We start from the raw sequence: 16,380 nt of genomic DNA, 5'->3' as shown, positions 1-16,380 counted from the left end.
CCGTTTTAACAATTTGCTTTAATATGACAATTTTGCCCTTCATGCTCGATGATTTTACATTGAAGTCCCTGAATAAGTTATTAGTTAGATAACAAGAATCTCAATTGGAAAATATCAGTGACAAGGGGTTTTGGCTTGCTCATAAGCCCTAAACATTCAATTTCAATCCTAGACGAGTTTCACCCTCTACCCTGAACAGGTAATTCTTCCATCTAACTTTGTTTCTTTTTTGTATATTTATCTCAATTTTTAACAATTGAACATGGAACCTGGCCTTGTGCTTGCTTCAAACAAAGCTTCAATGTCAACTTCTCTTCCCCTGTTTCTATCTTACAAATCCCCATTTCATGGAAAACCACAACTTTCTATGAAATCCCATTTCCGTTCCTCGACCAAATTTCCAGAAAAGACACCATTTTTGGGACAAAGCTTGGTTTTTCAAGATAAGGATTTTACTTCTTTGGGTAATCTGAATAAAACCCATGTCCCTTTTGAGCCAGTAAGAGCTGCAGTTAAGAGAAGAAAAGAGCTTCCCTTTGATAATGTGATTCAAAGGGACAAGAAGGTTAAATTGGTGTTAAAGATAAGGAAGATTCTAGTGAGTCAGCCTGATAGAATCATGTCACTTAGGTCATTGGGAAAGTATAGAAGAGACTTAGGTCTCCAAAAAAGGCGTAGATTTATTGCTTTATTGAGGAAGTTTCCTGGAGTGTTTGAAATCATGGAAGAAGGGGCTTTTTCATTGAGGTTTAGATTGACACCCGAAGCAGAAAGGCTTTACTTGGATGAGTTGAGAGTTAGGAATGAAATGGAAGATTTGTTGGTTGTTAAGTTAAGGAAGTTGTTGATGATGTCATTGGAGAAGCGGATTTTGCTGGAGAAGATTGCACATTTGAGGACTGATCTTGGGCTTCCTTTAGAGTTTCGCAACACAATTTGTCTGCAGTACCCTCAATATTTTCGTGTTGTTCAAACTGAACGAGGCCCTGCTTTGGAATTAACTCATTGGGATCCTGATCTTGCAGTATCAGCAGCTGAATTAGCTGAAGAGGAGAATCGAGCCAGAGAGTTGGCAGAGAAGAATTTGATTATAGATAGGCCACTTAAGTTCAATAGAATTAAGCTTCCTAAGGGTCTTAATCTTTCTAAGGGTGAAATGAGAAGGCTATGCCAGTTTAGAGACATGCCTTACATGTCCCCTTATTCAGACTTTTCAGGATTGAGGTCGGGAACTCCAGAGAAGGAAAAGCATGCTTGCGGGGTCGTACATGAGATTTTGAGCCTCACTGTTGAGAAGAGAACTCTTGTGGATCATCTCACTCACTTTCGAGAGGAATTTAGATTTTCTCAGCAACTGCGAGGGATGATAATAAGGCACCCTGATATGTTCTATGTGTCTTTGAAAGGGGATAGGGATTCTGTGTTCCTTAGGGAAGCTTATCGAGATTCTCAATTGATAGATAAGGATCCACTGTTGCTTATTAAAGAGAAGTTCCGCTCTCTTGTTGCCATTCCTAGGTTCCCCAAGAGGGGTGGTTTGAAGAAAGCTGCTGATGGGAATGAAGAAAGAGACATGTCAGAGGAGGCAAGCGATGATGAAGGAGGATGGTCTGATATGGATAGTTATCTGAGTGATGGTGGATTTAATGATGATAAGGGTGATGAAGATGATGATGACTATGAGGAAGATTGGAGTGATGAAGATGATGATGCACCACCAGATTTTGATGAAGATGATGAACCTATTAAGATTGGACTGAGCAAATCAACTAAGCAAGCAGATTACTTAGCAAAGAAAGAAGAGAAATTACTTGTTCCTGCATTTCCTGATGGTCAGCCAAGAGAACGTTGGTAAAAAGTTTTGCAAATTTGCTAGAAACTGAGGGCTCCCATTAGGTTTTTGACCCCCAAATGATTGCGTATCCCTTCTTAGCTTCGAATTTTTCCTGTGGAGAGTGGAGACAGAATCCAGTTTACTGTTTGGTGAGGTTCCAAATCTTATTTCTTGGAAGCTTGGGAAGTTATAGCAGTTGCAGATGGGCATCAATTAGGCTATGATACAAATTTTATATGTATGTAAATGGCATGAACGTAATGTTTTCTAAGTTAATGAAGCACCAAAAGAGAAATCTTTATGATAGATGAACCTTGTAGGCAGCTTCCAGAATGAACTGTTCATGCCCTTTGTTAATATAATAAGACATTACCAGTGATCTAAACAGAATTACTCTATTGAAATGTTCTTTTTTATCTTTTTCCCTTACTACATTGCATTTATCACATTGAAATGGCTGGCTGGAGCTCAGGAAAAGCTTCATTGATGATTAATGCAATTCTGCAAGCCCTAAAGTGTATACCTAGTTCATATCTGCAATGATTTAGGACTCTCTGTGGGATGTTAATGTATTTTTATTGCCTTAGGAGGCGTGCAAGGGGCACTATTTCCACTTATGAAATTTATCCTATATTGCAGTTCATTTGATCTAAGTTTAGCTTCTAGTTCTAGTTTCCTGCTCAGCTTGTTGCCCAATCTGTCCATTTTTGCTTTTTAATTAAGATGCAAATCTTGTGCTAACAGCTTGCGGGCTTGGACAAAGAAAACTAAATGGAAGATCAGTACCATTGGTCTCAACTTACCTCAATTTGCCAATTGTTGACCATTTTTTTTTTTGAAAGGCCATTGTGGACCATGTTACCTATTGTATCCTGTCAGTTACTGTTTCTTTGCTTAATTATGTCGTTATATTTACATTTCAATTAGGCTATTAATATTTCATCAAAAAGAGAAAATTAGGCTATCCATTTTTCCACAGTTGATGCATTAACTTGACTGCTTGAGTATGCATTTTGAAATCCAGCCTTATGGTATCTGAAACTGAAACATTAAAAGATTCGGAAGAACCATACATAATCTGTTGGTACGTTGAACTTTTTTAAAATTATTTCTCCATCTACATATTTCACCGTAAAATTGCTCCTTCTTGAGCAAAGATTTAAATGCTAAATACATTTGGATTGATTCAGGGTATGCTTGTCATGCTTGCCAAGCGTTGCTTTTGGTGAAGCATACAACAGAATGTTCTCTGCAAACCCAAGGTGCTGTATGTGGTGAATAACTGAAAACAAAGAGATAGAAAGATAGGCATCTTCTTTCTAACCTATGGTGACATTAGGCAAATATACAACTTTAAAATTTATTTTTAAGTTGCTTTCTCTAGTCAACATTCCTGTGTTTTAATTTCTTGCATTCATTTGGTTGCAAGAGAAGGCAAAGCATTAGATGGGGCACAAAGAAAGAATTATGGAGCTGGGTCTGGAAAGACATACATCAGGTGAGCTGATTGAAGTAGTGATGCATGAGATGTCTGAGAATCTTGGTCGATAAATGTTCTCATATCTTGAAGATTTGTTCAAGATATGGTTTACATATTTCGGACTGGTGAAATGTTCCATTCGATATGGATATTATTGTTCTTGCGTGGACTTAACAAAGAAATGGACGTGACTGAGATGCCAAAACTGCTTTATTCTTTGTTGAGATGCCAAAACTTCGGGTCCAATTCGTTTTTTGCCATTTGGATATTAGAGAGTGTGAGAGAGACCCAAATTTTGAGAATCAGTGCTTGGGGATCAAATTGCGCCTTTGATTCACACTTCAATAGATTCGTTAACTACCGTCTATCACGTGAAACTCATCTAATGAACGATTGTGATGAGATGAATGAAATTAGTTAGTGAATGCATGTAACATTTTCCTTGCATGCATTATCTGGCCTATAAAAGGCTCGTCGTTAGCCCACTCCTTACTCAAGTTGCTCAAGTGAGTCTTTTGAAGTCGGCATATTTGAAAGATATCTTGATCAATCTAGCCAGTCGTCAGACTAGGCCAAGGCACAGGTTGTTCACTCCCCCTCAGGGGCTTCCAACTTCGCCAGCTTCGGTAGTGTTTGATGTTTCAGGGCTTCCGTGTGTATAGTGAAGCCGGCTGGAGGCTCTTGTCGGGGACCTGAGCAAACTGTTTCTTGCTTTGGGAGGCGTCTGATCAGTTGACAATGGCAACCTTTTTTCACTCTCTTTCGAAGGCTTCAAGCTCAATAAACTACAGTTCGAAGCCCTCAAAGAGAGTGAAGAAAAGTTGTCATGAATTTCCAGGCTTCGAAGCTGGGAACATTTATCTACTCTTCCTGCTTTCTTTCTGTTTTCCATGTTTTATTTTTGGTTTTACATATTTGATTAGCTGTAAAAACTGAAAAACATACTCAAAGAAAAGCATTTACAGCATGTTTGGTACATCTATTCCCATGTTTTCTCTTTACTCCCGTTTGGTAAGTAATGCCATAAGGAATAACTATTATTTGGTATTAACTATTCCTTAAAATGGGTAAAACTCAAGCATAACTAAACTCAAGTTCTCGGTATTTACTATTTCATTGCTGGGGCAATAGCTTTAAAATCTAATAAGATTAAAATACTTCTTATAACTTAGAAATATTACAACTCTAAACATATAAATATTTCTTTTTCTTCTCATTTTCCCTTCTTTCTCTCTTTTCTCACGTTCGTACCTCTCTAATTCTCTCTATAGCTAGCACTCATCACTGGAGATGACGATGGTAGTAGCGGGGACGACGATTTTACTACTGAATATGGTTGAAAAGTGTCGATCATTATTGTTCGACAAAATTCAACTAAAGAGTCACCGAATCTGGGATCCACGGCCTGATCTGACAACGAGAAGCACCGGATCTAGTACTTCCCGATCAGATCCTCACGATCGAATTTGGCACTCCACTGTCAGATCTAGCAACGAGAAGTGTCAATCTGGCCTCTTAGTGGCCAGATCTGGCCACATGGTGCGCCAGATCGACGATTCATTACACCGGTAACATTTTCGATGGTCGACACATGGAAAAGAAGAAAGAAAAAAATAAAAAAATAATTTACTACTGAATATAGTTGAAAAGTGTCGATCATTACTATTCGATAAGATTCAACTGAAGAGTCACCGAATCTGGGATCCATGGCCTGATTTGGTAACGAGAAGCACCGGATCTGATACTTCCCGATCAGATCCTCACGATCGAATTTGGCACTCCACTACCAGATCTAGCAACGGGAAGTGTCAATCTGGCCTCTTAGTGGCCAGATCTGACTACATGGTCGTCAGATCGACGTTTCATTACATCGGTAATATTTTCGGTGGTCGACACATAGAAAAGAAGAAAGAAAAAAAGAAAAAAATAATTTATAAATTATAAAAAAATTAATATTTTAAAATATTAATATTTATATATAATTTAAATATTATTAATATTTTATTTATTAAATTATTAATATATTAAATTTTTAATGAGTATAAATAAAAAATAAAAAATTATACTAATATTTTAATAATAAATTATTAAATTTTAAATTTTGAAAATTTTAATGAAAATAAAAATTAAATAATTAAAAAAATTTTGCTTATATTTGTCTTTTGGTATAAATTATACTAAATTATGTAAAGAGTATTTTGTTGTTTTAAAAAATAAATATTATTATAATAAAAAGTTTTATTTTTAATTATATATTATACAAATTAATATTTTAAATTTGGAAATTAATTAAAATTATTAATATTCTAATCATAATAATATTAAATTATAAATAAAATATTAATAATTAAATTATACTAAAATATTAATATTTAAAATATTAATTATTAATATTTTAAAAATAAAATAAAAATAAATAATTATATATATTAATTATTTTTTTATTTTTTATTCTAAAATTATTGTTACCAACCGAACACTATAATAAGTTATGATAATTATTCTTATCTTATTCCATTTACCGTACCAAACTACATAATATCTATTTTATTCTATTTTTATGTAACACATATTTTATTCAATTTCTATCTATTCCACAAACCAAACGTATTCTCAAGCTTTTCGAAGACATCAAACTGCAATACAGATAGCGTGGTTATGGACAAGATTTTACCTTAATCTTAATATTTGCTAGCTAATTGTTAATTACAACTATATATGCCGGCTTTTTTTTTTTTACTTCTCTTTTAACATTGATAATTCGTCGGTGCTTCAGACCCCATTGATGCTTTTCTTGAATATTACTAGTCGCAACCTGGGGTTGGGTTGATCTCAATGGGTAGCAAGCTGCTTAAATTTACGAAGAAGTGCTTGAGGATGCCAGAAACACATGAACCGAGATCAAGCTCTGCCTAGATTTCTGCTTTAGATTTTAAGCTGTTCCTGTGTGTTTATTTTTGGATTAGATCCATTCCTAGATCAGTCTCTGGTAATGAATAGTATCGTTTCTTTTTTTTAGTGACATGAAAAAATGAATGACAATATCTTAACCCATTCCATGGATCAAGATTCTTGTACCATTACCCGAATTATCTCAACGGTTAAAGAACATTTGGTAACATGCACAAATTGCCAATCAACACTGCTACTACTTAATTTGCCATCAATGGTGGGGAAGAAATTTCTTGCATCTGCCAGTTGATGTTACCAAAGAAGTGGTGAAAACGCCAAAAAGGGAAGAGCTTTTGGACATAAGGAGCCAAACAAAGTGAAGATAACATGGTTAGATAAAATCCTTATCCACGAAATCCAAAGGCCAACACTTTTCTTTCATCCAGCAGCGTTATAGGAAAACGAAAACAAAAAACCCAATGAGATACCCTTGACCGCCATTTCTTCAAAACCAAACCACCTTCACCGTCTTCACTTCATCTCCCAACCGCCAAAAAACCCTCCATGGACAAAATAGCTCTATTCCGACACTACTTTAGTCTCTCTCTTCATCAAAACACACTGATCCAAAATCCAACAAAACCCACAAAAATTTCACCTTCTTCTGTGGCTCTTGGGCCCACATTCACCTCTCCTGAAATCCAACTCTCTACGTTTTCGCTTCCCCACTCTTGGTCAAGTCTCTCTTCTTCGGGCACTTTTGACTTCTCTGACGAGGTAAAAGGGGTCAATAGTTTGGAGTCGGTTAAAGTCTTGCATGCCAGGTCGCTTAAAATGTGCAATGATTGGAGTTCAGATTCTGTGGCTAAGAGTTTAATCTCAAGTTATTTGAAATTTGGCGAGTTTAGAGCAGCTACGATGGTTTTCTTCATGGCTTTTGATCGGAATTATGTTTTCTGGAGTTCGTTTTTGGACGAGCTTCATAGTTGTGGGGGAGAGACACGTGGAGTTCTTGAAGTTTTTGGTAAATTTTATAATAAAGGGGTGAGTTCTGATAGCAAAATTCTTACCTTGGCTCTGAAGATGTGTGGTTGTTTGATGGATTCATGGCTGGGATTACAGATTCATGCTGATTTGATCAAGAAGGGTTTTGATTTGGATGTATATTTGAAGTGTGCATTAATGAATTTATATGGGAGGTGTTGGGATTTGGAGAGTGCTAATCAAGTTTTTAATGAAATGGTGGAAAAGGAAGATCCTGTATGGAATGAGGCTATCATGGTAAACATGAGGAATGAGCGATGGGAGAAAGCTATGGAGTTGTTTAGAGAAATGCAGTTTTCTCCTGCCAAAACTAATAGTAGTACCATTGCGAAGATGCTGCAAGGCTGTAGCAAAGTGGGAGCTCTCGAGGAAGGAAAGCAAATTCATGGGTATGTATTAAAATTTGCATTGGTATCCGATATGTCAGTTTGTAATTCCTTGATTAATATGTACTCAAAAAATAATAGACTGGAACTAGCTAGGAGAGTTTTTGATTTGATGGAAGATCATAACCTGTCTTCATGGAATTCCATAATTTCAAGTTATGCTGCTCGTGGTTATTTGAATGATGCTTGGGATTTATTAAATGAAATGGAATCATCTGCTATGAAACCTGATATAATAACCTGGAACTGCCTTCTCTCTGGCCATGCCCTTCATGGCTCTTATAAAGCTGTCCTGACGATGTTGCGAAGAACGCAAGTAATGGGTTTCAGGCCAAATTCGAGCTCTGTCACCAGTGTTCTTCAAGCTGCTGCTGAATTGGGGATCTTGAATTTGGGGAGGGAAATTCATGGTTATGTTATAAGAAATGGGCTTGATTCTGATGTATATGTAGGAACTTCATTGTTAGACATGTACGTGAAGCATGATTGTCTAGGAAAAGCTCAGGCAGTTTTTGATAACATGAATAACAGAAATATTGTTGCTTGGAACTCGTTAATATCAGGATATTCCTTCAAGGGCCTTTTTGAAGATGCTATGACCTTATTGAATGGGATGAAAGAGGAAGGAATAACGCCAGACCTAGTGACATGGAATGGTTTGATTTCAGGGTATTCCATTTGGGGGCGCAGTAACGAGGCTTTAGCCCTGATTCATCAAACAAAAAATTCTGGAATGACTCCCAATGTGGTATCTTGGACTGCTCTAATATCGGGCAGTTCACAGAATGGAAACTATAGGGATTCCCTCGAATTTTTTATCCAAATGCAACAAGAATGTATCAGGCCCAACTCTGTCACCATATCCTGCTTACTTAGAAATTGTGGAGGTCTATCTCTATTACAGAAAGGCAAAGAGATACACTGCGTCAGCATAAAAAATGGTTTTATTGAAGATGTGTTTGCAGCTACAGCACTTATTGACATGTATAGTAAATCTGGCAATTTGAAAGCTGCTTATGAAGTTTTTAAGAGGATTGAAAATAAAACATTGGCCTCTTGGAATTGTCTCATAATGGGGTTTGCGATCTATGGCCTTGGTAAAGAGGTGGTCTCGCTCTTTGACGAGATGCTTGGAGCAGGCATCCTACCAGATGCCATAACGTTCACAGCTGTACTCTCTGGTTGCAAGAATTCAGGTTTAGTTGATGAAGGATGGAAATTTTTTGACAGTATGAGCTCTGATTATGGTATAATACCAACATTTGAACATTATTCTTGTATGGTAGATCTTCTGGGAAGAGCTGGATATCTTGATGAAGCTTGGGATTTCATCCAAAAAATGCCATTGAGACCGGATGCTACTATTTGGGGTGCTCTTCTTATATCTTGTCGAATCCATAAGAACATGCAATTCGCAGAGATTGCTGCAAAGAAACTTTTCAAGTTAGAGCCATATAATTCTGCAAATTATGTTTTGATGATGAATCTATATGCCATGTTTGACAGATGGGAAGATGTTGAGCGTATCAAAGATTTGATGAGAAATACAGGTGTGAAAAATGGGCAAGTCTGGAGCTGGATTCAAATTGATCAGATGGTTCATTTATTCTCTGCGGGAGAGAACCATCCAGACGAAGGGGAGATATATTTTGAGTTGTACCATATGGTTTCTGAAATGAAGAAGCTTGGGTATAAACCTGATGTCAAGTGTGTTTGTCAGAACACTGATGACAATGAAAAGGAGGAGATGCTGCTGAGTCACACAGAGAAATTGGCCATAACTTATGGGCTAATCAAGTCAAGAAATGATGCCCCTATCAGGGTAATCAAGAACACAAGGATTTGTCCCGACTGCCACACTGCGGCTAAATACATATCTCTGGTAAAGAAGCGAGAGATTTTCCTCAGAGATGGTGGTCGGTTTCACCATTTCAGTGAAGGGAAGTGTTCCTGTAATGATTGTTGGTAACAAGGGGCCTTAATGTCTTTCAATATCTAATCTGAACCATCATGCGAAATCCTGCAGAAGGTGGAAACCAGCACTTTCTCCTGCACAAGCAGAAGAAATACATCAACCAGGTGGGAAGGTCATTCTTTTTCTTTGACAAAGGACAATCAAGCAATTCGATTCTACACTCATCAGCAACAGATAGCTGAAAGCAATGCAGGCTTGAGAAGAGGACAGTCCAGACTTAGCGACATGTATATTTTATAAGCCGCTTACCTTCATTCATAGAAGTTCAAAAGCATTTTTTTTTTGGTACATAAAAGCATTTTCAAGGAACCATTACATTGTTACAACTTCAAAACTAGAAGTATTACATCCCTACAAGCTTTCCGGATAAGGAATGAAATATTATGTTTACTAATTTGCCATGGCATACTCTTACTCATGTCTGCCACTTCCATTCCTTCCTGCCAACGAGGAGAATTTGACACACATCCACCAGCCAACCGTCAGGGAGGGTAAGCCACAATCCACCGCATGCTGCCCCGGTAACATTTGTAAACCAATTGAATTGGACCAGGTTTAAAAAGAGAGCTAATCACGAGTTGCCTCAGAGTGTACACGTGTAGGGAGTTCAGTACAGCAAAGACGAGTGATTGGCTACCCCATAAACTTTCCTAGCGTGGTAGCTCTAAATTAAATCAAAATCGTCACAAGACCTTCGAGTTAGCGTGCTCTGCAACTTTATGACTAAAAAAGCGACCCCTTGGTGCATTTCCATAGTGTACCCGCACTTTCTACGCTCAAATTCAGAGGCTGAGAACTGAAACGACACTTGATAAAGTGCTTGAAAGTTGAAAGGCATAGGTTAATGGTTCACCTAAACAGGAAGGGAAAACTGAAAAGATCCCAACAAGAAAATTATTGAAAAGACACAATTATGTACAAAAAGAAAAGAAAAGAGCAGAACTGTTACTTAAAATGGTTCTCCAAATCCATCGTGCACCTACATCTGCAGCTACAATATGGAAATAAAAGCTTCCATCTTTTCTTATCTTACATAAATATTTACAAATACGACCATAGTAACGTACGTAATTACCACCATTGCACAAAACCCAGATGAAGAGAAACAACGGTGAAAAAGAACCCCATCTTCGACTTGTCGGGAACCCCATTATAGAACAGAAATTTCGGAGCCTTGTAATGAATTTGAAACCTCGAAAGATAACTACTGATGCATTAAACAAAAAAAAAAAAAAGCTAACAAAGCAGAAAAAAGAGTGTTAAGGGTCTCCCTCTCCCGTAACAAAGTAAAAGTCACATCGAGCAATGTATCCAAAACTTGTCCAGATCATGAAATCCATCGCTCCTGTCCCTCACCTCCGTCTACAAAAGCTACTTTTTTTTTTAGCAATCAAAATTCCACCTTTCTCGATTAATATGGGTTGATAGACTCTCTCTGGTCCAGCACAGCCATCCTCTCTGAAACATCGGCTAAGGATTTCAGATTACATCGGATTAAAGCCTCCACAAAGTAACATGTTTCATCGTTGGTGTTCCCTTCAGGCACATCCACAACGAATGATTCGATCACCATTGTCCCTGGCCTTCCTTCAATAACTTCAGGATGGACCGTTATGATGGAAGAATAGTTCTGCAAAAATCAGTAAACAAATCAGTATTCTATAACAAAACAAATTCTTCTTTCATTTTTTAAAATAATAATTAAAAAAAAAAGAGAGTAGAGGATAAAAAATTGTATTAGTACCCTAAGGCGGTGATCGCCGTCGACGATTTTGATGCCGAGAATGTGTTCTTCATCATCAAGAAGTTCTAATCGTTCGGTGCTAGTGGTGGCGGGAAGGCCGGATTTAACGTTAACTTCTCTAACACTACCAATTCCGAGGTCCCCTTGCATGATGCACCTGCTTACGAACGGCTTGTATTTCTGCGGCTGATCAAATCGCCTTACCAATGACCATACCTAACCAGACCGTAAACCATTAGTTTCAATGATAAAATTAACAAAAACTACTTCTCTACTACAGAACAGAACTCTTCTACTAACAACGTAGTACTAGCTCCAACAAATTCCAATTCCGGTGCCTGAAAAAACAGATGTAGTGAAATACTAATCAAACCAAATACTCCGACATTTCGGAAATATCGAAGTAACGGTACTTTATAGATCTTAGTGAAAGGAGTGGTGTTTGTCAGAGAAAAATCTAAAAAACCAAGAAATAGTCGTGGAATTTTTCCGGTTAAATTTCTGACGTGAACATAGATTTGAATGTTGTTTAACAACTAAGTAAAACTCAAAAAGAGATGAGGATTCTAGCAGATCCAAAGGGGAGAGAAAAACCAAGTCAAAGGCCCAGCCGGTTGGCCACAAAATCGAACAAATCGAAGAGGCACTAAGCACTAGAAAGGGAGAGGAAAACGGGGGAAAAAAAAGGAAAATTTGAAAGACACAGAAACTTACGAGATGAACAGGAGCTTTGATGTGTTTCACAAGAGCAGAGGTGCACTGGTCGTCTCTGATCTCGTGCCTGTGGTGTCTCCGTACGTACTGCGCCTCCATCATACTGTACGCCTCACCGCCGTTCATTTTTTTTCTTTTCCCTTTTCCTGATTGATATGTCTGAATCTGATCAATGAACAATAAAAAAACCACCTTACTTCTCTGTCTTTGTCTCAAGGAATAAGTATCTGGAAACAATACAGGAGAGTTCTCGAGGAGATAAGCGATAAGCTTTTTTGTTACTATTTTCTTTTGGTTTTGCAGGGGATTCGGTGGTGCAAGTACAAAGGGACCTTCCCCGCTTGGCTTTAGCTTTTAGCTCAGGTTTTTAGCTTTAAGAGGGGCTTTGGTCTTTAAGTTGGCTTGGCAGTTTATCAAAAATCTATGAATCCACCGACAATTTCATTTTTTATTCCATCAACAATAATAATAATAATAATAATAAAAGCCCGGAAGCCTGCTTTCAGCTTTTCTCCTTGGGTCCACTATCCTCTTCAAATTGCCCTTATCCTCTTGTAATTGGAATTGGTTTTTACTTTCTTTAATCCTTTTATTTTTCCATTAAAAAGAAAATACTAAGAATAAAATAATTCTTCTAACGTTACTTGTGGTCGTCATGGGTTTCCCTCACAGTCCACTCTTTTGCCTCCGATTCTAGGCGAACATTCCCCTTTAATTTTTGGCACCATTTTTTTTCTGTTCCCCTTAACACAAAGTTAGGTGCAAATAATAAAATCAGAACTACCATGAAGTGGTTGTGACGTGACGAAGATTTTGCCTAGTTTTTTTTGTTTTTTGAAAGGCATATTCATTACAATAAAAGAGATATACAAGCTGCATCTGCCTGAGAAGGCAGTTGGCCAAGCACAAAAAAAAGACTGGCCTGAACCAAAAAAGCAACACAGAAGCCAAATCAACCTGTAACGGTGTTTGCCAGTTTTATTGCCTGACCCAAAAGTCTTTCCCTAAATGAAATCGGAAATTACAATAGTCACTTATCTCAATCTTTTGAACCAATTTTACATTATTATTTTCCACAAATTTTTTGGCTCGATATATAATATGTCTGGATTCTTCTGCCTCGTGCCTCAGCATAAGGCAATTGATTTTGGCGTTTAATTAATGATAATAATTTTTTGTTGAATCAATTTGCAGAATGAACGGTGGAGGAAGTCACCACAAAACTGACAGGCGATTCGTAGCCATTGAAGGATCTTGTGGGATCCAACGTAACCACGAGAGCATTGAAATTTTATCTCCACAATTTTCGATAGAATCAATTGAATTTCCATCGCTCGTCCACCCCAACGCCCGAAAATAGAAAATTCTTATCATCTGCTTGGCGCAATTTGCGCAAAAGACAAAATTGAATCTAATCCATTATTGCTTTCATTCCAGGCTAAATTGTTCATATTTGCTTTTCGTCAAGCACCACAAATAAAAAAACATTTCCTTACTATTTTTTGTCCAATACCCAAAATAGATGATACAATTATTGACAAAAAAGGCTTTTATTTTTCTTATCACTAATATAAAATACTTAAAAAAACCTCTTTATTTATTTAAAAAAGTTCAAATATGTTTTTATTGTTTATTACTTTTAATCAAGTTTTTTATACTTTTACTTTAAATTAAATAAATTTTTATAATTAATATTAATTAAAATATTATTTATTATTATATATTATATAATTTTAACGTAATATGTTGATATATTATAATCAATAATGATATAATATAATATAATATAATATAATATAATATAATGATTACTTGAAAATTTTCATCACATACATCAAAACAACGTTAATCTATTTTTGTTATCACTCTTTCGTATGAAAGCTAACCTCTTTTTTAAGATAAATAGAGTTTTAGTCCTATTTTGTTTTACCAAATTTAAAAAAAAAAAAGAGCGCTACATGATTATTGTTGTGGCAATACAATTTGGGTAGAGGCATGACGAGATGGGATTAGGTCAACTAGTGGGTGGCAGCGAACTGTTTGGGGAGGTCGAAAGGTTTACAGAAAGGACCCACTTATGAAAATATTGTCATTGAACAAGACACTTTATACTGCAAAAAGAAAAATTCAGGAATCCACCCCTTGTGCCACGTTCAATGTTTCTGTCCGGTTCTCCGTTGAAAGTAAAATCCCAAAGCTTTGAGTTGAAGCTAATTACCAAAAATATTTTAACGCCAGGCCACTGTAAGACCACCTAGTGGAAAATGCCAAATGGTGGGGACCTCCACGTTTCATTTACTACCGAGTGAATTTTAATTGATAATCATTAAAAAAATATCTATCACCACCCACATTAAAAATATCTAGTTTTACACAATCACAAACGATCTAATAGCTAATCATTTTTAAAAAAAAAACTGCTTTTCACCAACATTACGACTTTGTTGTATAATGAGATTTTTGAATTTTCGTTACATTAAACCGCGTCAGACGCATATGTACTAAAATTATTTTGGTTTATTACACGTGGAAAGAACAAACTGGTGGTTTTGTTTTACATGATACAAGTATTTGCTTTTAGATCTTGGTCATGATATGCCATTGTGATATGAAAACTATGTGCAACTGTAAAAAGTCTATATTCTAGCGTGAGAATATAATGAAGAATTCCTTTGTCCGGCGATGGCAACATATGATTTTTTAACCTGACACTTGCCGATACTAGATTCCAAGGTTAATTTTATTTGATATGCCATTGTTCCAGGCTTTACGATCCACCTTGTAGGTAGTGCATAAATATATGTGTTAAGCATCCAACCCCCTCTTTCATATCTTCTACCGTGGAAAAACCATTTTTGCCTTATTTTCTACTAAATAACTTTCATCTACCATCAAATCCAACTCCAGTTACCTTTAAGTTTATATAGACCAATCAGAAAACAGAGGACAAAAGTTTATACCGGCTTCTTGAGACAAGGCAGAAAATGGTGAAGACTTGGTCAAGCTTGCAGATGTGGTGCTCATGTGGTCCAATTATATGTCTCTGCTCGACATAGTGTTAATTATTCGAATTCGACCCATCCTTCGCCATCACCCATCAATCACTGCTGTATTAAAAAGCATACAGCAAATCCTTTTTTTTGTGTGTGTGTGTTTGCACACATGTTGCAATGTAATTGGACAGGAAAAGTTTGCGTATATTGACAAAATGGAGTTTCGTGTTTGTTTGTTAACAGTGAATGAAATTTCTTCTTTCTTCTTTCTTCCTTCTTCTTTTTCCCCTACATAAACTGCAATTTTATTGGATGGCTTACAAGTGATTTCCATGGATCAATCCTAGAACGACACACTTCAAAGCAATGAGAAAACTGTCAACCTTTTTTCGATGAACCATCGTCCATCAACATTTCGTTTTTTTTTTTCTCCTTTTCTCGTACTCTCTTTCTATGAGTGTAAGCCAAGTGTTGATCTCCCATTTCCTTCTCAATCAGAAAGGACAATCCAAAAACAGGGGAAAACAACGCTAAATATAGCTTTTATCTTAACAAAAAAAAAAAAGCTACTACTATTGAACCACAAGTTCTTTTCTGCTGCTTGATGGTCATCTATTGAGAATTATCTTTATGAATTAATCGCCATTGCGGCTAATACTATTACTTTGAATATCAATAGAATTCAATTCTTTCATTTGGACACACCTTGGGGAATTTGCTCTGTTTTCCCCTCTGTTTTGCTCTGAATCTCAAACACATGGGATCGAAAACAATTTCAAGCAATGATGTACGTAAGAAGTTATCTAGTACTTACAAATTTGGGAAACTTTCGACGTTTGCTTCATGCCATGAGTTATCTCCTAAACCTCTCTCCATGTTGACCGGATGTTTAATGCATTGTTATCCAAAACTTTCCGCCTTTTTCAAAACACCCTAAGAAAGATATAATGTCCAAAATTATGTTCAACTGCGTAGCGTTGAATGGAGAACTCATTTACTCAGCTGGGTCAATTTTCACCAATCATCAAAAAGGGAGAATCCTTCCTCCATCAAACACTATTTCGTTACCATTAACTTCTCCATCGAACATAAAAGCTCTCAGTGTCTTGAAAATTACTACTTTTGTGGCTAGAGACAAGAAAAACAAAGAGAAACCCAATTGAATACAAAGAAAATTGAGTTATAAGTTAGGTCTCAGGACTGATAAAGCTAGTCCATTCTCTGCTAAAAAAGGGGCTAATCTTTTTTTTTTTTTTGTTTTTTCTGCCGAAAACCTTCAAGGTTTATCCCCTGCAACGAATTCTTGGACCACCTCGAC

At 36.6% G+C, this 16,380-nt stretch overlaps 3 protein-coding genes and 1 long non-coding RNA gene across 4 annotated transcripts; 3 read left to right on the top strand and 1 right to left on the bottom strand.

Annotated features, from left to right (window-relative positions):
- The first annotated feature begins 52 nt into the window (after positions 1 to 52).
- LOC148764805 (uncharacterized) lies at positions 53 to 3,519 on the top strand. Its single transcript, XR_016024221.1, has 4 exons — positions 53 to 199; positions 2,579 to 2,918; positions 3,025 to 3,096; positions 3,269 to 3,519. It is a non-coding gene; the product is annotated as an uncharacterized LOC148764805 (long non-coding RNA).
- On the top strand, positions 182 to 2,232 carry WTF1 (Ubiquitin carboxyl-terminal hydrolase family protein). Its single transcript, XM_018123684.2, has one exon. The coding sequence runs from the start codon at positions 263 to 265 to the stop codon at positions 1,853 to 1,855; it is 1,593 nt and encodes a 530-aa protein (XP_017979173.2). The 5' UTR covers positions 182 to 262; the 3' UTR covers positions 1,856 to 2,232.
- A 2,284-nt stretch (positions 3,520 to 5,803) lies between the features above and the next one.
- On the top strand, positions 5,804 to 10,005 carry LOC18613999 (pentatricopeptide (PPR) repeat-containing protein). Its single transcript, XM_018123680.2, has one exon. The coding sequence runs from the start codon at positions 6,771 to 6,773 to the stop codon at positions 9,603 to 9,605; it is 2,835 nt and encodes a 944-aa protein (XP_017979169.2). The 5' UTR covers positions 5,804 to 6,770; the 3' UTR covers positions 9,606 to 10,005.
- A 517-nt stretch (positions 10,006 to 10,522) lies between these two features.
- PYL7 (PYR1-like 7) lies at positions 10,523 to 12,483 on the bottom strand. Its single transcript, XM_007051517.3, has 3 exons — positions 12,070 to 12,483; positions 11,356 to 11,571; positions 10,523 to 11,241 (listed from the first exon to the last, which is right to left on the bottom strand). The coding sequence occupies exons 1-3, from the start codon at positions 12,193 to 12,195 to the stop codon at positions 11,023 to 11,025; spliced, it is 561 nt and encodes a 186-aa protein (XP_007051579.1). The 5' UTR covers positions 12,196 to 12,483; the 3' UTR covers positions 10,523 to 11,022.
- Between the last annotated feature and the right edge of the window lie 3,897 nt (positions 12,484 to 16,380).

The sequence above is a fragment of the Theobroma cacao genome, chromosome 1 (assembly GCF_053813885.1).
Source record: "Theobroma cacao isolate CCN51 chromosome 1, ASM5381388v1, whole genome shotgun sequence".
Lineage (NCBI taxonomy): Eukaryota > Viridiplantae > Streptophyta > Magnoliopsida > Malvales > Malvaceae > Theobroma > Theobroma cacao.
The sequence above is the reverse complement of the archived record's forward strand: the minus strand, read 5'-3'. Positions and strand labels throughout refer to the sequence as shown.